The following is a 25647-nucleotide window of genomic DNA, read 5'->3' as shown; positions in this document are numbered from 1 at the left end:
TTTGTTTGTGTGAATAGTGTTAAATCAAACACTAATATAAAGAATGGAACAAATGATCTGATTTTTCTTCGCAGGGAGTACCAGAAAAAAATAAAACCAGTGGACTGTATTTTAGGGATGGAAAATGTCGGATTGACTACCTCTTGGTATACAGAAAATCCAACCCACAGAATGAGAAAAGAGAAGTTTTTGAAAGAAATATCAGAGCAGAAGGACTTCAAATGGAGAAAGAGGTAAGAAGGATCCCCTAGGAAACATTTTCAAAATTCAAATCTGCTTGTAAACTTCCCATGCAATTAATGATTTAACGCATTTGATCCATGACCCCTTTTCATTTTTTTGTAGTTATACTAATCAGCTTGGCATGTCCACTCTAAACATTTCAGTTGCCAGACCTGCTCCCACTATTCCTGACTATTGGCCAGGCTTGCTGGGGCTGATGGGACTTGTGATCCAAAACATCTGGAAGAAATCATGTTGGGGGTGGCTGACTTAGGAGCTGTAAGAATGTGACAATGGAGTTGTAAGAAACTTGCAAAGCCTTAAGCACTTTGCACAGGCCATTCTTCATGAACCTGCCACAATACATTTCTCTCTCTCTATTTGCTTAGCTATATACTTTCTTTCTTAAAGTATATATGACAAACTCAGCATGTAAAAATTACTCCATTGTTGCACACTGTGAATACTCATGAATTCTACTGCTTGCTGCCAAAGACTGTATTTTGATGGTTTTTCTTTAGCTGCGTAGCCCATAATTCTAATATACATTTATTGCATAGAATCAAAGGGAAAGTTTTACAATATTGATTCTCAGTTTTTACAACCCAGAGTCTTCACTACTGAAATATGCATTGTTAAACAATTCCACTTGAAGACTATTGGAACACAAAAAGTCATAATGAAATAATACACTGCTATGCAGTATTGACTGCAATGATAGAAGAAAGTTAAAAGCATTACTGTTTCCAAAGCTAGGGTGCATTTTTTCTTGGAATGGTCCTTTCTCAAGCTAATGTGCAACATATACATCTCAAACAAAACTCCTGACATTTCATTATTCACTTCCTTTCATTTTATTGTCTCACTGATATCCAGCTTTATTTCTCATTCATTCCATTTGATTTGGTGTGTGACTTCTTTTGTAGTTCGGCATCACTCAACATTTCTAAACTTCAGGATGATCAAAATGAGGTTTTGTTGTTTTAATGTGGATTTTAAGCACAGGTGTGGATCTCAGCAAAACACTGTTACCTGTGTGTAAGTAAGTCTGTTGGCTAGAAGAAGAAGAAAAAGGGATTTCCACGGGATAGGAACCTTTGAGCTCTGTTAGGGTGTCAGGTTCTCTAATGCACTAATAAATCTGATTTTAATTTTTTTTATTTACTTATTCATTTAATTAGATATTTGTACACTGGACTTTCAGTAAAATACAGCAAGGCAGCATTCAATATACAGAATTACAGTAACTTTGCTAACAGCAACAGTTATAACCATCAAAGCATATTAAAGACAGGCACATGAGAATGCCTTCAGAGCTAATGTTAAAAGATGTCCAGGTTCAGATAGGTGTAGATACTCGTCCAAATGACCAGTATCCAAACCATTGAGCATAGGATAGTCTTCAAACTTTTGCAATCAGAGACTCACCTTTAAGCTAAACACGTGTTTGAGTACTCATTTCTTATTTGCTTTTTGAAAAACCATATATTTATATGTTGGTAATACTGCTGTTGCACCCCACCTTAGATCATACTGTTTCAAAAGCCAAAAACAACTGTTTGGACTGTGGCCAGAAATGTAATATGATCTGATAGTCCAGCAGCCCCAACAAGGAGTCTGGTGGAGAATTTCTCAGGCAGCCATTTTTCTGTACCACCTCTAGTTTCGTCCTTACTCAGCGCTGCTAGAATGTTTTGAAGAAACTCAGCGATGTAGAGGCACTATTGAAGTGCAGGAACTGAACACAAGAGTCCCAAAAGTCACACTCCCAAGCAAGAGTCCAAAAAGTTAACCAATCTATTTTGCACACATGCAGATACACAGAGTACATAGCAAAATAACCTATGTATTAGGATGAGCTGGCAGTCGTAGAATAGTGCAAGTAGATAAATAGGTACCGCTGTGGCAGGAAGGTAAACAGTGTTTCTGTGCTCTCTGGCACTCATCACAGTCCTCCGTTGTGCCAGAAGCGGTTTAGTCGTGACCTGTAAAGCTGTCTCCTGGCTCCCTCGGCCTGAAAAGTGAGAGGAGCGCCACACCGCATAGTTGCCTTTGACTGGACTTAATCATCCTGGGGTCCTTTACCCTTTTACCTTACTATAGAATAGTGTTTGGTATCATTCTCTACTAGGTGTGGGAAACCTTTAGCACTCTAGATGCTTCTGAACTACAACTTGCATCATCCCTGGCCCTTGACTATGCTTTATGGAGCTGATGGGAGTTGTAGTTCTGCAACATCTGGAGGGCAGATGCTCTACACTGCAAACATAATAAACTTAGAAGTTTTGCTATTGCCTCATTCACTTGCAAGGTCTATCCTGGCACTTTGGCAGATGATGGCATGACTCCTGCTCTGGGGAAAAAGTCCTCAAGCCACACTCTTATACTTTACCTCTCTACTACGCTACTGAGAATGCTTCAGGATAGTGCTGGTTCTGCCACAGCCATGCCACTATTTCCCAGGGTAGCTGCTTTGATTATAGCTGGAGTGGATTATTGGGAAAGGAAGTCATTTTCAGCCATATCCTTTTTTCATAATGTTTTGGCTTGCAAATAAAAAGATGATTTGCAAAATGTAGCCTGGGGAAAAAGATCAATATGAAATATGACTTAGACAAACTGGGAACAGTCCAGAGAATTAAGTGCACGTAAAAGCCATTTTTTCTGAGAGGCACTTACTGATCGGCTTTTAAAAGGTGATCATATGAGCACCTACATATAGAGTGGTCATTTGTTTAAACCTTTCCAGATAACTGGGCCCCAAAATAATGTAGAATCTCATTCATGGTTCCATATGGAAGCATCTTACTAACCCTAAGTAACATTCCGGCATACATTTCCATATGATCCCCTTGAAGTCTATTGAAATTGATCCCTTTCCATAGAACAGGTGCAGTGACGTGGCTAAGGAAACTATGACTCAGGGGATCTCTGTTTCAAATTTCACCCGTGCCACGAGCTCACTAGAAAAGTTACTCTCGCCAAACATACGTTTTTCCTTAATAGAGATAATAATACCCACTTGCCTTTTAGGATCGCTCATATTATAGCTAGTTAAGACATGTGAAGTACTACACATGACAATAAAAGAAAATTGCTGTAAATTGGTGAGTAGGTGGTATATGACACCTGTTAGAATACAGGGAAATTAATAAGGACTACTCCTCAAGATGCTGGAAATGCAGAAAGAATTAGAGGATTTATATCACATGTGGTGGGAATGAAATATGGCAAAAGAAAAAGAAAGGAAGAAGATTATAATTAAAATATTAGGGTATGAAATTCCTTGTCACACCATAGTTCTTGCTGAACTATGGGAAGGAATCGGTAAGACCACAACATAAAGAATTAATTAATATATGATAACAGATGCTAGGATTGCATGTGCTAAGAAGAGGAGCCAGCCATGTGTTATGTACTCACCCTGGGCCAGCAGGGGGATACTGTAGATAGTTATGCAAATAAGGGATCGAAAGTGACGTTCAGTGATTGGATAGTTTTAGAAAGTTGTTACAGTAACATTGTACTGGAGCTCTATATAAGCAGGCTGACTGAACCCTTCAGTTTATTGGTATAAAAAAATGCATTGGCTTAAAAAAAAAAGAAGATTCAGGGAAGCAGACCTGAGTGTTTTTCTTATGACACAACGCACATGGCTTTGTTTTGGGATGTTTTACTATCCTGAGATTGATTGGAGTTCATCTTGAAGTAGGATAATGTTCACCAAAACAATTTGTGTTTTGTTTTTCAAGGGTCTGGGTTACTGAGGAACAAAATTTCTCCTCTCATTCTTTGTATTGAGCCATTTCTCATAGTTTCAGTAATATCTTTATCTCATGTTAATGTGATGAATGGATGGAGAAATTAGAGATGTAACAAGTGCACATCCTTGAGTGATTCCTGATAACAGTCCACCAAAGGGAAGAGAAAGGCTATAAATAATAGTTAAGGATAATAATCATAATCATAATAATAACAACATACCTTTACATATGATTATACTGAAGAAAATGATTTTGTGAAAAGGTTTGCTCACTTTATTTTTGCACATTAAACCCACTTCCTTGCTTTTGTAACAAGCTACTTAATCCGCTTGTTAACCCTACAGAAGCCAAGGCAGTTATGATGATGATGTTAATAATAATAATAATAATAATAATAATAGCAGCTCTCCCATCTGACTGGGTTTCCCTAGCCACTCTGGGTGGCTCTCAACAGAATATTAAACAGAATAAAACTTAAAAACTTCTTCTAAAAGTCAGGTAGTTGTTTAATTCCTTGACATCTGGTTAGGAGGGCCTTCCACAGGGTGGGTGCCACCACCAAGAAGGCCCTCTGCCTGGTTCCCTGTAACCTCACTTCTCTCAGGGAACCGTCAGAAGGCCCTCGGAGCTGGATCTCAGTGAACGCTGAACGCTGGGGGTAGATGTGTTCCATTTCACACACCAGATGGCAGAATTATTGTTGATGTTTTAGCCATAGCATACTCAATGCAGCATTGAAATGATTGTTGGAAAGAGTAAGTTGATTTTCTGAATCTAAGTTTCGTTTGCAAAGCTGGCAGTTAGAAAAAATATATATTGTAAACTCTGCAAATGTGAAATGAACCACAGGGAAGGAATAAACATTGAGTCACCGATGCCACTCTTAGCATTTCTTGTGTTGCTTTTCTTAAATAATTCTCATATCCACTGGCAGAGGAAGAGGAGTGCGGGGGAGCACACCGCCCCCGGCAGTGGGATCCCAGTGGGGTGCCATCGTGGCTGCCCCCCACCCACGCTGGGCACCGTGCCCCCTCAGGTGGCCCACCATGCCCCCAGGACATGCGCCACGCCCCTGTGGGTGGCCCGCCATGTCCCCGGGATGCTTGCCAGCCTGGCCCCTGCCTGCTCTCCGCCCCCCCTGGTGCCGGAGCATGAAGCTCTGCCACTGCTCACATCACTGACTTCTAGTTAGCACTTTTTTTGCTCACATTGGACACAATTAAAAATATTTTAGAGAAAGGAGGCGGCCACTAAGAAACTGGCTAAATCATCCTATTTATGTTTTACATACTTCTTCACATTTGTTTAATAACATGCAGCTTGTTGAAATCCTCTACAAAATTCCTTCTGTTCAGATAATGGTGTCTCTGGCATTGACTTCAAAGGATCAGTGTGATTTCACCCTGCATGTTTAGATATTTTAAACTATTAGATACTCATCCAAATTTGAAAGGCATATCCCTCCTCATTCTATTTTGGAGTTTTGGTGATAATGACACTCCAGACAGAAGGCAGAAAGCTTGTTCCCAAATAGATACAAGGAATGGATGAACACCCTTCTGCTTGCCATTGGGGATTATGAGCATTCCTTGTGCACAATTCAGAGACTTCAAAGGATTTTGCAAGTGCTAAGAAAGAAAGAAAGAAAGAAAGAAAGAAAGAAAGAAAGAAGTTGCAGACAAATCCTCCACCATTATCCTAGGTAAACAGTGGTAAAAAGAAATGTCACTCAAGAATTATTAAACGCTCATATGTGAAATTGCTGATTGTCCAACAATATGGTCTCCATACTAAAGAGCTAGGAAGCAGCCAAAACAATTCCTTTCTCTAAAATGGGATCCTGGGAATTAGAGGCTAGTAAATTGTTGGAAAGCATGTGTGGTGTAGTGGTTAAGAGCGGTAGTCTTGTAATCTGGGGACCTGGGTTTGCGTCTCCGCTCCTCCACATGCAGCTGCTGGGTGACCTTGGGCCAGTCACACTTCTCTGAAGTCTCTCAGCCCCACTCACCTCACAGAGTGTTTGTTGTGGGGGAGGAAGGGAAAGGAGAATGTTAGCCGCTTTGAGACTCCTTAAAGGGAGTGAAAGGCGGGATATCAAATCCAAACTCTTCTTCTTCTTCTTAAGCATATAGGAAAAGCCTATACATAAAACATATAGAAAAAGAATAAACATGGTTTCTGCAATGGTACGTCCTGTCTCACTGACCTTTTAGTGTTATTTCAGAGTGGGAACAAGCATCTGAATGGGAATTATCCAGTAGACATTATATATTTGGACTTTGAAAAAGATTTTGACTAAGTCTCTCATCAAATGGTCCTTGGGAAACTTGGGTGTCTGATCCAGCAGGGCTTTTATATTCTTACAGTTCTAACACTGTGGGAGAAGAAAACAATAATAAATTGTTATTATACACAATAAGGCATGTTCCATGTTATTTCACAGAGCTAGTTTGTGTTAAACCGGGGTGGTTAACGATAAGAAATGCAATTGTTAACAAATAAAGCAAAGAAATATTATAAATATTCACAACAATCATACTGTTACGAGTTATGGGGGACAGACCACCCCATAAGCTCTATATTCAGTGAAGGGTTATAATTTGAGGGAACTCATAAATTCATGAATTCAGCAAGGATGGAAATAATACCAGCCAACTTCCTCATGAGGTCAGCCTGGAAACGGTTTACTGGGGGGCGAAATAAAATGGTAAACCATCAGCAAAACATCAGACTTTTGAGGCAGGGTTACTAAGGTAGGGTTACTGTTGGCCTGATGTAAGCAACAGGGGAAAATTGCCTTTTGCAATGGGCTTGAGAAGCAGATATTTCCAGGATGAGCTGCAGTCCTCCCAGACATTTGTTCTTTAATTACCTTTGAGATTTTCATCTTGTGAAGTGGCAGGTAATCCATGAGGGCTTAACTTTTAGAAGACATCCAAAGATCAGTCACCCTAGGCAAAGGTTTCTTCTAGTTTGAAATGCAAATCCATTAACAGAGTAAATGTAAGTAGTCCCTTATGGGATTTAATAAAGTCCTTGTTTCAATAATGATATACAAACTAATGAATACCTATTGAGCAGGTGAGGGTTCACTGCCAGCTATCCTTTTCATAGACTTCACAATGACTTGTCAGCCAAAAATGAGGCATTAGAATGCAGTTGTCTGTGATCTTTCATAACTTTATCTCACTCTTCCTTGAATCTTCTGGGGAATGCCATTTCTTCCCACCCAACCAAAAGAGGCTACAATGCCACCCTTCAAATGAAGGGCCCCCAAAAGAAAAGTCCTTGCCTGGTGCCTAAAAATAAAGGTGGCACCAGGCATACCTCCCTGGGCAGAACATCCCACAAATGGGGTGCCACTACTGTCAAAATCAAACCCTGTGGAACCTCACATAGAGTTTCCATAGGGCTGAACAGTGCTAAGTACCATCCTCTCAAAATGGCCACCACAAAGCAGTGCCACAAACTTGCAACTCGGATAGCTGTTCCAGAAGAATACCATGGTTGGTGGTATTGAAAGCAACTGAGAGACCAATGGTTTTTCTGGATCTTTTTTTATAATAACAGCAGACACCTGCCCAGCTTGATAAACTGCTTTTGAAATTATCATGTATGGAGTTGCTATGGTTGGAGGGAGGGGAGTCAGAAGTGTGCCTCCCTTGAGGATGTGAGACTAAAAGCCCCTCTATCCCTGGAAAGTGGAAGCCATCCCAATGCCAACTATAGCTTTTGTAGTTCAACATGTCCCTGCTGGGAACATGCTTTACCTAATTACATCAGTGTCTACAGCTCCCTGCAGCACGATGAACTATTTTAACATCCATTTCCAGAGGCATGAATCTATTACACTAATTATATTCCTGTATACTTCAAACCCTTCTAAATGGTATTTTTCCTCCATGAATTAAGATGTCTTTGAAAACAAAGATAGAAGCAACCATAAAATGCCCTAAAGTGGTTGCCTACTTTGTCCTATAAATTTAAAATTTCTGCTTGAGGTAAATTCTGTGCTACGGTGCCAAGATGCCTCCCTGTGAGGAGAAGCAGTAAAAGGGTTGAGGCATATAATTAAAAAAAAAAATACTCTGTATCTACCACAAATATGCATATGTGATGTTCCATGTATGTGTACCTACCAAAGAGATGTGTGTGCACTTGTCAATCTTCTCTGACGTTGCTTATCCATTAGGCATGTTGGACAACTGAATCTTCTTGCAACCTGTGGACTTGCAACCAGTATCTGGTGCTGTTAAAACTGATTGTGTCCTCCATCTCTCTTGTGGCTAAGAGCATGCCCATTCCCTAAAATTAGCCTGCTAGCCTACTAGATAGTGTTTGGGTTTTTATGTTGGGGTGGCAGTCAATTAACAAACTTTTTGTTTATGATCTGTCTGATAAGTATGTGTAGATACATTCAAATTTGTCATCTGAGATTTTAAAGAACCCAGGCTTGAACACTATTGCAAGGATAGCAAATGGAGAACATCATAGAAATGCATGTGCAGTTTGCAGCACTGAAGTGACCTCCCCATGGTGCAAGCCTGGCCTGGACAGTGTCTATGGAGGTCCTGGCCTCCCAGATAACAAGACCCCATTCTTGGCCTTTCTGATGTGGTCCAAAGGAAAGCAGAGCAATACATTTGGCACCAGCTTGGCTTGCAGGAATTGCCAGAAGGAGCCATACCATGTGTGGGATGTGCAGTGCCATATATCAGCTTCTTTGTAGAAGTCTGCGCATGTGGATTATCAGAAGGGGAATGGCAACAAATATTTTAGTTTGTCCCAAGTTGCGACATCTGTAGTTCTACAACAATATGTTTCTAAACCATAGGGATTTTCTAAGCATTGCATTGTCCATTAGTTAAATTCTGGGGGTGGGGCACATGGAAAAACTAAATTGAGAAAGCTAAATATAAAGAACCTTATAATGTAGTTCCTTCTGAAGTCACGGTCCTGCAAGCTACATAATGTACCTACAAGCGAGCAAGGACTTGCACACTTCCATGTGTATGTGGTGAACCTGCAAATTGTTAGAGGGACTGAGCCTCTAGAGAAGAAATAAATGTGTACCCAACAGAATCTCGTTTTGTTTAACTTTTCTATTGCAATAATCAAATCTGCTTGCAATGAAATGTGGGTGAGGCAGAATGTTCTGTGTAACTTTCACAACAACAGACACTTGACAGTTTGCTAGCAATTGTACTATACTAAAACAAGTCATGTGATTTATTTATTTTTGTTCTCAAGAGCCATAGCAAATATATCTTAATTTGTTTTGCTTTGATGTTTTATGCACTTCTCATGTTCTAAAAGATGAGTGTCATGGTTTCTAAAGTGAACATTCTTTGAAGAGCTGACTAAATGTTGTCTGTTTTGATCCTCGTGTCTTTAAAGATGCTTTGTTACAGCAAGTCACTGTTATGGCAGTGCTCAAAGCCCCAAAGATGTTAATTTCATGAAGCAAAAGTATTTTGTTTTTTACTTGGATGCATAATGATATGCTGGCAACCCAGGCTTTGAATTTAAAACCTCACACTATACAACTAAAGAATCCAAATTATCCCAGTATAATGCAGAAGGCATTGCATACATTTACACAATTTGCAACCTTTGTCAGCCCAATTTATTTAGGGTTTTCTTACAGAATTTAGCGGGGGAGGAGATTCAGTTTTTATAAAGGACTGACAGGGGTGGACCAGTGTGGCTAGATGCAAAACAGGAAGTGGAAAGTGCAGCAGATGCATTAGAATTTCACTTGTTGCTGAAATTCCCTCTCCTACACAGCAGGCACAGAAGCCCTCTCCTCTTTTTTACCTGCCCACACTAGTGAAAAGCCACATAGCAGAGTACAGCCACACGCTGGCAGCAGTGAGGTTGATGGTTGTAGCTTTATAGAGACAACACGAAATGGAATGGGATGCTTCTGGGCTTCTAGGTCATGTGGCCACTATGATTACACTTAACTGGATGGAACCAATGACTCTTAGGCTCTTTTTCTTCTATTGCACAGCAATCTGTAGTTTCTAAAAGGAAGACTGGGATAAGGTGGGGAAATGGAAACACTTTTCCTTTCTCAGGAGTGAGATGCAAGGACATGGGGAATATCCACAGGGGATTTCAGGAGTCTTAAAAGGTAAAGGTACCCCTGACCATTAGGTCCAGTCGCAGACGACTCTGGGGAATCTCCACAGGAGATTTCAGGAGTCTTAGCTTTTCGCAAAAGTGGAAAAATAGGCTCAATGAGCTGAAAGGATGATGAGGTAACATAGGTGTGGAGGCAGACAGAAATTGGGGTAGCTTACCAAATGGAAATATTCACTCAGTATCTGAAGCCCCCACAGACTTTCCTTGATACATAAGCAGATATTGCAAATATGTTCTCATTTTTTTCTCCACAATTTTGTGTACTAAGAATTTGTTGTTTTTGGGGTTTTTTTAAAGTCGTACTTAAAGCTGAATTATTTATTTCAGCTATTAGATTTCTCGGCTTGCTTAACAGTTAGATCCTATGCATGCTTTCTCAGAAGCTCCAATGTGTTCCATGGGACTTGAGTCCTGTGGCTTGCAAACTATTTACAGTGGTACCTCGGGTTAAGTACTTAATTCATTCTGGAGGTCCGTGCTTAACCTGAAACTGTTCTTAACCTGAAGCACCACTTTAGCTAATGGGGCCTCCTGCTGCTGCCGCGCCACCGGAGCACAATTTCTGTTCTCATCCTGAAGCAAAGTTCTTAACCTGAAGCAATATTTCTGGGTTAGCGGAGTCTGTAACCTGAAGCGTATGTAACCTGGAGCATATGTAACCCGAGGTACCACTGTATTCAGATTACAGGCTAATAAAATATCTCAGCTTCAAACTTCAAAATAATACTTTACCAATAAGATAACTCCACATATTGGTAGGATAACTTGTAAAATCAATTTGTAAAATATATTTGGAAAATGCATCATTCTTTTTAGCAAGTGATTTCCCCACACCCAACAGTTGTTTTCTAAGCCTGAATATTCTCAGGTCTTATAAGCAAGTCAAGACTATTTTCCTCTTCTTGACTGCATAATTTAACTGCTGCTTAAAAGCGGGAGTGTCATTTGAGTGTGACAAAACCTTTTTTTATTTTTGTCTTTCTAAGAGAAAGTATGATGAAATATACTGTTGATAAAAACCTTCCCTTGGTACAATTTGTTTTAGTCTTATAAGGAACGGGCGGGGGGGGGGGGATTCCTATCTGAAGTTCATAAATCTGTTGTGAGCACTTCAGTTTTAACTGGCACAGAGCTGAAATTTTATCTGGTTTTTTGAAGAGTGCAGAAATCTCATTGTTAGAGTGGTGAGAAGAATGTGGTTCTTTCTTGTGTGGCGTGGGGAGCTGTTTGTTATAAGCACGTAGGGATGGCCAGGTGGCTGCTTTCAAGACGTAGGCCCGGGGGGGTGTGCAAAAATCGGGCCTCTCCATGCCTATACAGCTCCTTGCCAAGGATGCAAAGGAGCCTAAGTACGCTTCTGTTTATAAGTAGAATAGACGCTTATCTTTGAAGATGGTTTGTAAGCTAATAGGCAGAGTGCAGCACCCTGTCTCTCGACCCAGACTGAAGTGACTTGGCTGCTACCTACTTTTCACCTGTGCTCCATCATGATCACCAGAATATGCTGAGAGTACTTGCCTATTTGTAGCCTCGATAAATCAAACGTGAATGAAGGAGTGTGCTCAGTGACCTGTTTCCACCTATGGAATACCCTGCTTTTGGCAGAGCTCATGCCTAAAATACTAGAGGAAACAAATACATGGTTTTAGTTTAACAGAAGAAGAAGAAGAAGAAGAAGAAGAAGAAGAAGAAGAAGAAGAAGAAGAAGAAGAAGAAGAAGAAAACAAAAAGAACGCCTATACCTGTAAATAATAGCTAGAACTTACAGGTAAAAAAACCAATGCAATGTCTCAGTTTTAATATAAATTTGCATAGACTTTATTGTAGTTGCAGAAATACTTTGTTATAGTTTCTCTTCTGTGTGCCTTGCATATATTGTAGGAATATACTGCATATATTGCAGGTGAAGTGGATAGTTAATTTCACCAATGTGCATCTCCTGAAGACTCCAGAAACTAATACATGAGCATCATTTCAGTCCCATCAGCATCCTACATCTCTGCAACTGTTATAATAATAAAATACTGTAACGATAGTTTTATCCAGTGAGGTGTTTATCCAGTTTGTGATTGCCTATTGATGAAAGGGGTGCCATAGGTCTTAGAAGATACAAATTGGTCAACATATTTCCTGGAAAATGTTTTGGGCCAGCAATTCTTCTGAACAGCTACAGTTTACTTTTTTTAAAAGTCTAGAATTAATTCTACAGATGGGAGTACCATGGAGGAGAACATGACTGCCTGCCTAAACAGGTGCACTCCACACTACAGCATTTTGTTGCAGTTCTCGCTTTTTAATGCCAATTTACTTGAACAACGCATGCTTGATGATGATATATTGCCAAGACCTGAAAATACATTGAAGTTGCTTATATAACAATGACATTGAACCGTGAGGTATAGGCAGCATCTGGAAGAAAGTACAACTGTGTTCTTGAAAGAGTTAACCAGAGATACTACCTACTGCTACATTTCAACACGCCTGATGTTGGTGTCAGGCGAGGCAAGGTTGGGATCTCATTTCCTCTTTTCTTGCCTCTATCAGTGGATGGAGAGAGTAGTCCCACACAAGCCAACATCAGCTACTGCCTCTGCTCCTCCTGCTGATGGTATCCAGGGAAAAGACTCTGAAATTTGGTGTTTTGGGGTGAGGAAGGGTGCTGGAGGTTTGGAATTCAATGAATCGAGGAGTTGGGGGAGGCAGGAAGCTGTCCTCCCCAGCTTCTGCTGTTTACCTTGTTAGTTAAAGGTAAAGGGACCCCTGACCATTAGGTCCAGTCGTGGCCGACTCTGGGATTGCGGTGCTCATCTTGCTTTATTGGCCGAGGGAGCTGGCGTACAGCTTCCGGGTCATGTGGCCAGCATGACTAAGTCACTTCTAGCAAACCAGAGCAGCACACGGAAACACTGTTAACCTTCCCGCCAGAGTGGTACCTATTTATCTACTTGCACTTTGACATGCTTTTGAATGGCTAGATTGGCAGGAGCAGGGAACAAACACGGGAGCTCACCCCATCGCGGGGATTCGAACTGCCGACCTTCTGATCGGCAAGCCCTAGGGCTCTGTGGTTTAACCCACAGCGCCACCCACGCCCCCACCTCGTTAGTTACTTCACCCAATTTTCTTTCATTTGAATTAGACATTCATTTCTGAAGAAATAAATACAGTGGTACCTCAGGTTAAGAACTTGATTCGTTCTGGAGGTCCATTCTTAACCTGAAACTGTTCTTAACCTGAGGTACCACTTTAGCTAATGGGGCCTCCCGATGCCGTGCTTCTGTTCTCATCCTGAAGCAAAGTTCTTAACCTGAGGTACTATTTCTGGGTTAGCGGAGTCTGTAACCTAAAGCATATGTAACCTGAAGCGTCTGTAACCTGAGGTACCACTGCAGTTCTTAAGAAAGTTGCAAAAGTTCTTCGTAACTTTCTTCACTCTAAGCTGCTTGACCTTTAAAATGTTAAAGACAGTAAGGAACTTGAGCAAGCTTGTAAAATATATTTATCTGGATTCCTTTCTGCTGAAGATATTGTTGCTGGCCAGATTTTAGAATCCTTTGATCCTTCGTAGTGTACATGGCGAACAAGAACATAGTGTTACAATGAGATGATCTTATTCTACACATCTTGAAGAAATAATGCCACTTCTCCCGTGCATTGTGAGGGCAATGCATTTACTTGTCTTCATATTCATATAAGGAAAACAGTTGCATCACATCTATAATACGTTTGTTTGTTTGGTTGGTTGGTTGGTTGGTTGATTTATATACCACCCTCATCAGAAGATCTCAAGGCAGTTCACATGATAAAAATACAGGATAACAACACAAAATAAATAGTTAAAACAAAAACAAAACAATAACACCCCCCCCAACACAAGAATATTAATCCGTCAAAGGCCTGGTTGAAGAGGAATGCTTTTACTTGATACCTAAAGACGCAGGTGGTGCTGTAAGGGTGGTGCTGTAAGGCACTGTGGGTTAAACCACAGAACCTAGGACTTGCCGATCAGAAGGTCAGTGGTTTGAATCCCCGCGACGGGGTGAGCTCCCATTGCTCAGTCCCTGCTCCTGCCAATCTAGCAGTTCGAAAGCACGTCATATTGCAAGTAGATAAATAGGTACCGCTCCGGCGGGAAGGTAAACGGCGTTTTCGTGCGCTGCTCTGGTTCGCCAGAAGCGGCTTAGTCATGCTGGCCACATGACCTGGAAGCTGTACGCCGGCTCCCTCGGCCAATAAAGCAAGATGAGTGCCGCAACCCTAGAGTCGGTTACGACTGGACCTAATGGTCAGGGGTCCCTTTACCTTTACCTTTAAAGATGTGTAATGAAGGCGCCAGACGACTTCCCTGGGGAGAGCATTCCAGAAACAGGGAGCCACCACAGAAAAGGCCCATTCTCATGTTGCCACCCCCCAGACCCCTCATAGAGGAGGCACAGAAGGAAGGGCCTCAGATGATGATCACAGAGTCTGAGTTGGTTCATATAGAAAGAGGCGGGTTTTGAGGTATTGTGGTCCTGAGCTGTTTAAGGCTTTATAGGTCAAAACTAGCACTTTGAATTAGGCCCAGAAGCTAATTTGCAGCCAGTGCAGTCAGGCCCAGATCGTTGTAATATGCTCAAACCATCTTGCCGAATTCTGCACCAGCTGAAGTTTCCAAACCATCTTCAGAGCCAGCCTTATGTATAACACATTGCAGTAATCGAACCTAGAGTTTACCAAAGCATAGATAACAGAAGATTGAGCAGCTCTTATTGTTTATTGTCTTTTGTGATACAGTCACTTTTATAAACTCATTCAGTGTCATGCAGACATAGAAATTCTCACATTAAGAAAGGCATCAGTTTAGATGCACAGGAAAAGAAAAAGTTGATTTCCCTATTAGCAAAGGGAGCGATAGCCCCTCCCCCATTTTCAAGGTACGTGTCATTATAAACATTCAAACCACTTCAACAGCAACTGAATATATGAGAGTGCAGAACACATGAATCTGTGGTGTTTTCTCTGACTGATGGCAGCATCTCAGATCCTTGCCAGGAACTGAACCTCAGGTCTTACGCACAGATTTTGTGTGCTCTTCCAGTGCACAGCGGCCACTACCAATTTCTTGCAGATCCAGTATTCTCTCGACAGTAGCAAATAGCATGGCTAAGAATCATGAGAACATTTCATTGAGCAATGCTTCCCTGCCCCACCCATTTTATTACAGCCCTCATATGAACACATACTGCCACTGTGCCACTTTTAAGTAATATGCACACTAATTGCAAGAAATGCAGCTTTTCCACTTCTTTTTCATGACATTTTTATTTTACTCTTTTATCAGTGGTGCCAACAAAGGCTTTTTCCATACTCCCAGTTCATGTCAAGCTGTCCTCATTTGTTGGCCTTATTGTGTGTGATGTCCTGAAATATTGTGTGGTGTACTTTCTTGTATGAATAACATCACACATTCCTGTCATGTCTAATCAGCAGTAAGTCCTCTTGAATTTTGTGGGGCTTATGATCAGGTAAGTGAGGTTGTAATTGCAGCCTATGTCCTTATCTCTACCTGAATGTATTTTAATTTAGGAACACTCTAAGTGTGTGTGTGTGCGTGTGTGTGTGTGTGCGTGTGTGCGTGCATGCCTGTGCGTGCGTATTCTTTATTATTTCTGTGACCAAGTCTTCATTCAACCCATTTTCTGTTGCAGTCATCTTTATCAAACAGCGATATCATCTTTGTGAAGTTGCATGCCCCTTGGGAAGTACTGGGAAAATATGCAGAACTTATGAATGTAAGAATGCCTTTCAGGTAGGTCCAGTTATATCTTTGGGCTTGCCATTCTGTTTTTTAAAGCTAATGTAAACCATGAAAGTGAAATGCATATGATTGTTATTTTCTTCTTAATGGGCTACAATTTTGACTCAGTTTCAATTTTGAATTTAGGTGGTATATAGCAGTGCCACTATTTTCATGGGGGTGTTCTGTCCTTAGGCCCTTTAACCCCTTCAGTGCTGGAGCCCCCTGCATACTCGTGCCCTGCTGTTTTTTAAATGGACATTTCTTTGAAAACAATGGAAAATCGAGAAGATCCAGGTACGTACGGCAGCACAGAAAAGTGCATGCCTGTTGAACGTATCTGGCATATCCAACACCTGTAGCCTGCCAGTATGTATGCTGCCTTGCTAGAGGGGGAAAAATCACCTTAATACTTAAGCATCTACTACAAAGAAAAAGTTTTCAAATGAAGAAGATAAATACATTTCATGACTTTTACAAAAAAAACAACCCACAGAGCTAAAATATTGTATAATACTAATGGCCAAATTAACTTCAAAATGTCATTTAAGAAAATTTTGATATATTTGGCTATATATGAACTTTAAATATATATAAACATGCATTTTAATGTATTTTTAAATCTTATACCTGCTTTATATTAGATTGCTTAGAGAGAGAAAAAACTTAAAATAATGTTTCTTTGGCTTATACTAATTAACATATTCAAACAGCCTAACTCTTTTTCACCTAAATAGATTTATATTAGTGTAAGTCTATAGAATGAAATGTTGGTGTTCTTAATTTGCAGAGTGTATACACTGAAAGAAAAATACGAGTTCAGAATTTGCTGAGCAATCACAAACTGTGACCAGCTTTCCCAGATTCTAAGCAACTCTTGATGTCTCCTTCAAGAGCTGTAATGAAAGTCTGCTCTTTTAGCTATTAACTCCCTCGCCAGAGCTTAACAAGTTGGAGAGATCAAAGCTATTTCAGTGTGGATTCAGTTTTCAAGATAAGGCACACTCTTCCGAAGTCGTCTTTATCCATATTTTAAATCTCAAAAGGAAAACTAAAATTTGTCAAACTGTACTATGATTATAAACACAATGCAGCTTGTCCAGGTGAGTGCAGTTTGCCACTTTCCAGGCTGTGCAAAGAAAATTGAAAATTTTGAGCCCCTCCTGTGACATCACAAAGGCTCTTCATATGGAAGAGTTATGGCCATGAGCTCTGTCCTGCCACACTGCATCTTTTCTCTTGCAAGGGGTTCTCCAAACAAAAATGCCCAGGTTCTTTCTGTTTGCTTTGAGGGTCTTATTGTGGTCACAGGTTTCATTATTGAAAGCATGGTGGGCACTCAATTTTGGGTAACATCTCATGGCACCCATAGCCAGGGCTCTTTAAACAGCCATTATGAACTTTCTCTACCAATATATTTTCTTTATTACTGGTGCTGTTGCATTTTGTAAATTAAATACATTATTGCATATTAAGCAAATAAGAATCACCTTGCTGGATTTGACCAAAGTCTGTCGGATCCAGCATTCTGTTTCCAACAATGACCAGCCAGATAATTCTGGGCAAGATATCAAAAGGATACAAAAGTAATGGCAATACCCTACTGCTCCCTCACCCCGCCAACTCTGCTACTTGAAAGTATACCATTCTGAACATGGAGGTTCTGCTTAGTTACCATGGGGCAATAGCCTTAATGAGTTTGCCTAATCTTCTTAAAAAGATAAAAGTCACCTTGTATAGATGACCAAATGTGGGGATAACCATTGCATGGAGTGGATATATGGGAGTGTTCTCGTTGATCTTCCTCCCAGCTTTTGCACATTGCTAGGCTCTTCTGCATAGAGCCTATGAAACTACATTCCATGTAGAAGGGCTGGTGGTCATATGAAATTTCGGCAGGACATATGGTTACGATCCCAGCTCTCACCCCCAGAATTGATTATCCCTTCATTTGGATACCATACATATTATGGTAGAGAATTACATATTTTATGAATAAGTACTTCCTTTCATTGACAAAAGACCAGAACTATCAAAAAGCAGGAGCACTTCACTCCCTACACCAGTGGGGAGGGGAACACCTGTGCTCCCCCCCCCCCCAATGTTGTTGGATTGCAACTCCCAACATCTTTGCCTCGTGTACTATTTGTACAATATTGTTAAAGCAGGATGGATATCAGGAAAGAGCCATTTTCAAATCAAATATGCATTCTAGCCAATATAGCTTCACATTCACACAGATAAAACAAATGCAAAAACTAACTTATATTTCATTTGACTAATACCAGGGTGGGCAGACAGTAGAACTGGATCTACTGGTATGGCCAGCGTAGATCAGCAAGGATTGCTGGCTCCCAAGAGCAGCAACAAAATTACCACCTTCCTAGCTCTAAATTATAACTGCTGAAATGAAGATAGTTCAGAGTAACCAGGAACGGATTTTTTGTGTAGAAGGACCATGAGCTCTGTTTACTTCTGGTACTCAAGACTAATTCCTGGGTTCATATTTATCAAATCTAAGTATATGCCCTCTAAACCATGCTCCACTTGGTATATCTTGGAGGTTCTGGTAAAAATTGAAGTAGATCCCACAAGCCTGAAGTCTGCCCACTCTTTTATCTAAGGGGAAAGCACTTACTAAACACATAACTAATGCTTCTGTACCACATGCATGCCACTTCTTAGAGAAGAACTGCATCACTGTCACTAACACTAGCACCACCTAGAGATGTGCTGCATGTAAAGTTATGTCAATTGCCCAGTGCCAGGGTTTGCCTAGCCTGAGTATTAATTGCTGTATGTTCCCCAGTTTGAAGCACATGTGGTTTATAAAATGCTGTCTTTAACCATTCAGTTATTGATGTTGAAATCACTGTGTTAAATTTATTTATATTTGCATTTGCCTCCCAAAAAGCTGCCATCAGTTTCCAGAATCCTTTTGAAAGAAAAAAGGCCCCTCTCTTCATGCATGAACATAAACGGAAGAAAGAAGAGTAAGGGGAACAAAAAAGTGTTTCCTCAAGTTCCATCATACCTGACACTTTTGTGGGTTTCTGTGATGGTTCTGTCTGTTAATCTCTCTCTTTAGTTTCTTCCTCCACCTCTTACAGGCTTCTATCTTCAATCTCCTTTCCTTCCTTGCTAGTTCATACTGTAACTGACGATGGGTTTTCTTCTCGACTGGCTTCATTTTTGCTGTTCTTCCAGGAGAAAAATCTATTACCTGCATCGCCGGTACAAGTTCCTGAACAGGTTAGTGATGTTTTTCCTTCATCAGAAGATGGCCATGGTTGATGTAAATGTTCAACCACAGAAGGGGAAGGGGAATCGAAATTATCAACTGTTGTTTCTGCAAATACAGTAGTTACAATGATTTTTTTTTTGTGGATAGTTGAGTTATTGTTGGCTTCAAGGCATTAATGTCATCTCATGGTTTGTTCTAACATGTATGTTCTACTTAAAAGACTCTTAGGACCAAAGACACCATTTGTGCAATTGGAATATTGAATTGAACAGATGTTTTGTTAGAGTAAAAAGCATGGGTATCCAATCCAGTCATACACACCATACATTTAAATCACATTTGCCGCCCCCCAAAAGAGTTTACCTCTCATATAGCTTTAATTCTGAGCACCCTTAACAAACTACAGCTCTCAGGATTCTTTGGGGAAAATAATGTGCTTTAAATGTATGGTGTGTAGACAGCCCAGAACTCAGGAGTTTAGGGCACTTTAAACCCCAATGTGGTTGGAGGCCCCACAGCTTTTGGCCTTGTGAGAAAATATCCACTTGGTACCTCTGCAAATGGATCTTGCATCTGGCAGTCCCCCCCCCCCCCCAGTTAGAGGATGAAAGGACTAGCAGATAAAAGCAGGGTGAATCATTGAAACCAAACAAAAGCAGGCAGAATAACTATAGAAAATGTAACTAAGTGCAAGATAAAGCTCATAATGAAGGCTTCGGGAGCAGTCTGTTAACCATAAGCACCCAAATCCTCCACAGTGATATGCATTAGGGAAGTAAATAATGATGGTTTTGTTCTCCATATTAACGAATCAGTAATCATCAGAACTTACTTCTTGTATGTATCATAGCTTGACCTTAATGGGACTATTTTATATTTATCTTTATTAATCTTGGATGTATTGGGTTCCAGATTTTGAACTAACATTCCAGGGGGGGGGGGGTTGAGAAATAGTTAGCTTAGAGAACAATTCAAAGGGCTTTTAACATTGTGTGAAGTAACTATGTTTTAACATAATAAAGGTGTCATGATTCCCATGGAAGTGTCTTCAAAGGGGGGGGGGGAGTGTTCAGACCTGGAGGTAGAGTGGGAGGAACTTGGGGAGTTAGACCTGGAGGACCCTGGGGAGTGTCCCAGTGGAGTGGGGGGTAACAGATACCAAACCCCAAGAGATGTCTCTTCCCAGGGAGGGTCCGAACAAGTTAGGGCATGGAGATCTGTCCCCAATAGAGGCTTAGGCAAACTTTCAGAAGTGCCTCCCATTACCTCTTTTTCAGACACTTCTCCCACACTTGCCTTCCCCCGTTACAGCTGGGAATAAATCTGAATCTGAACTGGCTTTCACCCCACCATAGCTGTCAACGTTTCCCATTTTTTAAGGGAAATTCCTTTATTCCGAATAGGATTCCTCGCAAGAAAATGGAAAAGTTGACAGCCATGCACCCCACTTCTTTCTCCAACCTCACCTATTTAGACCCCAAGGATTGCCCATTTGCTTGCCCACCTACCATGCTAAATGCTGTGCCTGCCCCATTCTTTAAAAGGACGGTGCAGGGGGCATGTTACTTTTTAGTTCAGTGTTTTAGCTTGTGCTTAGCTAATGTAACTTCTCATGTAACCACAGATCCTTGCAACCTGTGGCTGCCTTATGTACTGTTCTAACCTGAAAATAAAAGGCTTTGACCTGTTTATTTAGTATTCATTCTGATTTTTTTGTAGGGAGGTTAGGCAAAATTGGCTGTATGAGTATTCGTTTTTATTTGTTTGTGGGGATGTTAGATGACATTGCCTCAAAGCAAGTGTTATCTCACATTTCCTAGTGCATTTTTCTGTTATTTTCCTTACTGCAAAAACCTAGTCTTTTGAGTAAGCAGGTTTGCACATGACCTTCAAATCAACTACAACTGTGCAACCTGAATTGGCCAGTATGTGATTGAATTCCATCCCAAAATAGTGACAGTCTGAGAAAAAAAAAGAGATGACTATGGATGAGGTGAAAAGGCAATAGGTGGTCAGGCCTTCAAGGCAGCAACTCAGAGTGGCAGTGACAAGGCCAGACAGAGACTTCTCTACTTCTGATAACTAGTTTAAGCAGGATTAGATATGCTACCTAGGAACAACCAATCAAGGCAAGGTAATAGATACTAAAGCTTGAACAGTTACTAATGCAGGGACTAGCTTGCAATATAACAACACAATACCCAAACTAAATAAGAAATCCATTGTGCATGCCAAAACCTATGGGTGCCCCATGTTCTTTGAATCCCAGCCATTGCATTTCTGTTTTACAATTAATAATGGAAATAGCTAGTTGGGCTTGGTTGTCACATTACTTGAAGCCTATAAATGGCTCACAGTTTGATCTTAGTCCCTGACCTAGTTTAGATCAGGCATGTGGAAGTTTCTTTGGAGCCTTATTCATCCTACTACATTATTCACCCTTTGATTACATGGATATCATAAAGCAAAACTATATTTTGTTTATTTACTCCAGGTAAAGTAGGGTTGCCATATTTCAAAAAGTGAAAATCTAGACACAAAGCGAGCTTTTAAAATATATTTTAAAGGAAATTTGCCAAAAACGACACTGCTGACGTGGGTTGTCTTTTGTAGTACGCATAGTGCTATCTTTGTCATGCAGCAGAACTTGCTTCAGCCAGCCCCATGCTAAATGAAGGCACCGATAGTGTTTGAATGAAATATATAATAAGCTCAGGTCAGACTCCTTGCCAATCACTGCTTACTCTGATGGGCATTAGCTGCCCAGGATCTGAGTCAGAGGGTTTTTGGCTCATGTAGGCAAATTGGTTTGTATAAACACGTGGGAGTGCACAATTCTCCCTTTGTACCTACTTCTCCTTAAATTATTCAGTGAATGTTTTAGCTGAATATTCTTCAGCACATGAATATTGATTGGCACTTCATGATAGGCTACAATGCCTGCAATCCCTGTTCACTGGCCATATCTGCTGGGGTTGATGGAAGTTGAAGGCCACATTGACTAGGCCTGTCAGAAGGTGTAGGACAGGCATAGGCAAACTCGGCCCTCCAGATGTTTTGGGACTACAACTCCCATCATCCCTGACCACTCGTCCTGTTAGCTAGGGATGATGGGAGTTGTAATCCCAAAACATCTGGAGGGCCGAGTTTGCCTATGCCTGGTATAGGAGCTCTCAGCCCAGGGTGCGACATTACCAAGCTGAATGTTTTCCCACTCCTACCCTACATGAAAAGTGCCATCAGCAGGGAACTGTCATTGCAGAACTGAGGTACTGGTGCGGGGGGGAGGGGAGGGCCAATTCTACACAAGGATGCTGTTTTCAGTGACATCTCCATATCATGTACTGAATATTTTTCTTTATTCATTTTCTTACTTATGTGTTCGGTTTCTTACCAGACTCACCTTCAACAAGAGGGGTTGCCTCATTTGGCTTCAGACCAGGCCCTTATTAGAGCAATTTTGCCAGGAAGTTAAGATGGTATTTGTAGCATTTTCTTCCCAGAACAATAGGAGATGTATGCAGCAAAGAACTTACCAGTGAACTGGTATTCTATGAATCATATGGAAGCAGTGGTGCTTTTTGCCCTATTATATCACAGCTATTTGCTTCCTGGCACCAACACCATTTCCTGTAGAGATCTTATTGACACTAGATCTTATCCCACAAAAGAACCTATATCAACAGTGCATACTGGGTTATGTTGACTTTATGACTCAACGGGTTTGTGCAGTCTCAGTTCTGGCCAAACTAGACATTACTCAGGAGTTTTGTAGTGGTTAGGATGGGAGATGCATGACCTACCTTCCTGTTTTTCCCATGTCCCATACCTATTGCCGTATAAAAGGCCTTTACTTTGATGCAAACAAAATATCAAACTAGAAAACACTTATGGCTGCTCTTCATTTAAAGTAGATATATCAGGAAACTATTCACATACTTGCTATTTGCATATTGCCTTAAACACAAGCTGAAGACACAGATGGCCTGGTGCCAGATTCGGAATCCCTAAAGAAATCTCCATGTGGATACAATGCCTGTTTGTTTCTATTGCCATTATGTTGTCAGTCTTTGACTTCTGTTTGTTTCCACCTGTTGGAAAGGAGATTATTAAATCTAAGAACCGGCAGTGCTTCCAGCTCTTGCAGTGTATGATTTGTCTTCAGAGAGTCCAGCGTATCAGGACAGTGTTGCTGAAACAAATTGACAGAGCAGCTTTTTAAAGGAGCACCCTCTGTGAGACATGAGTGGGTGGCAAATGGAAGCAAAACGATTAATTTCTCTAAAGTTCTGCTGCCAGAGCTTTCTACTGTGGTTTCTGAAATCCTCATGCTTAAGCATCCTTAGTATAGTTTTGGCAATTAAGGTGTAAATTTAGATTAAACCAGCTAAAAATGAAATTGGCAAGAGCTTATTTGGCTTTCTTTGATATTTGCTGCATTGTAGCAAGTGCTTCTGTTCTGTCAGGAAGGACATTAGAGACAAGAGTGGCAGGAAATACTGTTCTGTTGGCATCTTGCTTGTTCATAATAAGTCCCCTGAGTAGTATTTTGCGTGAAAGCAGACCTTCCTTCCTGGGCTAATAAAGGTTTAGGCTTTTGAGAAAGTTGTGTTCCTTGGAGGAAACAGTTCTCATGGTCCAAGTTCTCTATTTCAATTCCCAGGAGTCAGTTACCACTTCCTTGCTGCAATCTCCAAAGCCCTGAGCCTCTGATTCGAATTTTAGGGTGGTAAGGAGAGAGGCATTTCACAGGTGTCCCTGCCTTTGGTCCAGCACACAAGGGGAACCTCTTATTCTGTTCCCCTCCGTTCTCAATGTGTTTGGCGAGGTTGGTCCACGGAATCTTCTTTTGCTATTTGTAGTGAATCAGACAGGACTAAGCTAGTCTGATAGTGAGCACTCTGATTTTGTAGATCACACGCAATTAAAACTAATTGGTTCTACTGTAGTTTATACAATTCTGTTCTAGAAACTGTTTTAAAGAATTTTCACTTTTCTTTTCAACCCAAAGTGTTCCCAGAACAGCATATAGATCAATTAAAAAACACGATGCAACAAGCACTTTCTGAAAAATCCTTGTATGTAACTTCCCCATAAACTTGTGTTGTCCATACGAGTATGATTGTATGTATAAAGAAAGTACCTGCCTTGGTTTTAACATTTAGCTTTATGTTTCCTTTTGTCTGGCCTTTCATGTGCTACAGAATCGAGAAACAATTAAGCAGGTTTCGAGGATGGTTACCTAGAAAGCCAATGAGGTTGGACAAGGAAAGGCTGCCAGACCTGGAGGAGAATGACTGCTACACTGCCCCATTCAGTCAGCAAAGGATCCATCAGTGAGTGTTGTAAGGAAGACAAATTTTGAGATGAACTAATACTAATACAGTTTATTTTGGGGATGGCAGCATATTAGTAAGGATGGACCCCTACTGAACTGCTTGAAATTTTGCTCAAATGCTGCAGTTGCAGCCCTTTGCATCGTTTTCTCTGGCTGATTGGGTGAGGCACAGCCCTGTGGTAGGGGCCTCTGATGGACCCATTTGAACCTGGGTTGAGGCGGGCAGTTCACCTCTCCGCCCCCAGCCATGGGAATTCCTGAACTGCTGGCTGCATGTGCGCTCTGCTGCCAGGTAGGATGGCCAAACATGAGGGGCCACAACCACTGGGCCCCCTAGAAAGGGGTAAGCAGCCATTGCAGCCATTTCATCATTTCCTCAAGACTTCATCTACTAGTTGACAAATTAAAAAGGGTATTGATGTGTTACATGAATGCACCACAGCTATATTTACACCCCGACATCTGGGTTTTCATCACAGTCAAAATCTGTATTTTGTACTGCATCCCTAAACCAACTATTTAAGACGCAAACTTAATGTAATTCTTAGCATTGCCCAAACAGCATTTAAAAATCAATCTATCTTCATGTTGTATATGCACAAAGTCTGTTTACATTATATGGAATTCTTTTGATGTGGATGGAATTTTCTGAAAATTTTGATGTTGAGCTTTTCTGCATGGATCCCCCCCACCACCACCACACTCTCATCTCACTCCTTAATCTGAATGAGAATGTTCCCCAATACAATCCTTCCATATTATGTTAATAATTATCATCATCATATAGATGAAAACATTAGGAAGAACTTTCTGACTGCAAGAGCTGTTTGACAGTAAAATGGACTCCCTTGGGAGGTGATGGACTCTCCTTCCTTGGAGGATTTTAAGCAGAGGTTGGATTGAGATTCCTGCATCCCAAGGAGTTGGGGTAGATAACCCCTGGGGTCCCTTCCAACTCTATAATTCTATGTCTATATATAGTAATGAAGGGACAAAAAACAACTCTAACACTAGATTGAGTTTTGAATTACTTTATCCCTGGAAGTTTTAGGAGTGCATGTGACTTTCAGAATGCTAATAATTAACAACAGAAAATGAAGGTGGTGTGTTTTGTTTCCTAGTAGAATTTGTGGTACATTTATTGCATATGACA

The 25647-nt window shown here is 40.8% G+C and overlaps 1 protein-coding gene across 5 annotated transcripts in view; it reads left to right on the top strand.

The window, feature by feature from the left end:
* Positions 1-25647, top strand: part of ANO4 (anoctamin 4) — a 137146-nt gene that overhangs the window by 73484 nt on the left and 38015 nt on the right. For 3 of the 5 annotated variants that reach the window (XM_083698576.1, XM_083698579.1, XM_083698577.1), the window contains 5 exons: positions 75-233; positions 15824-15924; positions 16108-16209; positions 19120-19164; positions 24361-24492. In XM_083698576.1, the coding sequence (XP_083554702.1) occupies positions 75-233; positions 15824-15924; positions 16108-16209; positions 19120-19164; positions 24361-24492 (539 nt within the window). The remainder of the gene's footprint in view (positions 1-74; positions 234-15823; positions 15925-16107; positions 16210-19119; positions 19165-24360; positions 24493-25647) is intronic. The other 2 variants (XM_083698580.1, XM_083698578.1) reach the window with 1 other exon arrangement.

The sequence above is a fragment of the Podarcis gaigeae genome (assembly GCF_964106915.1).
Source record: "Podarcis gaigeae genome assembly, chromosome: 10".
In the NCBI taxonomy this organism is placed as follows: Eukaryota; Metazoa; Chordata; class Lepidosauria; order Squamata; family Lacertidae; genus Podarcis; species Podarcis gaigeae.
This window is presented reverse-complemented; position numbering and strand designations above follow the sequence as displayed.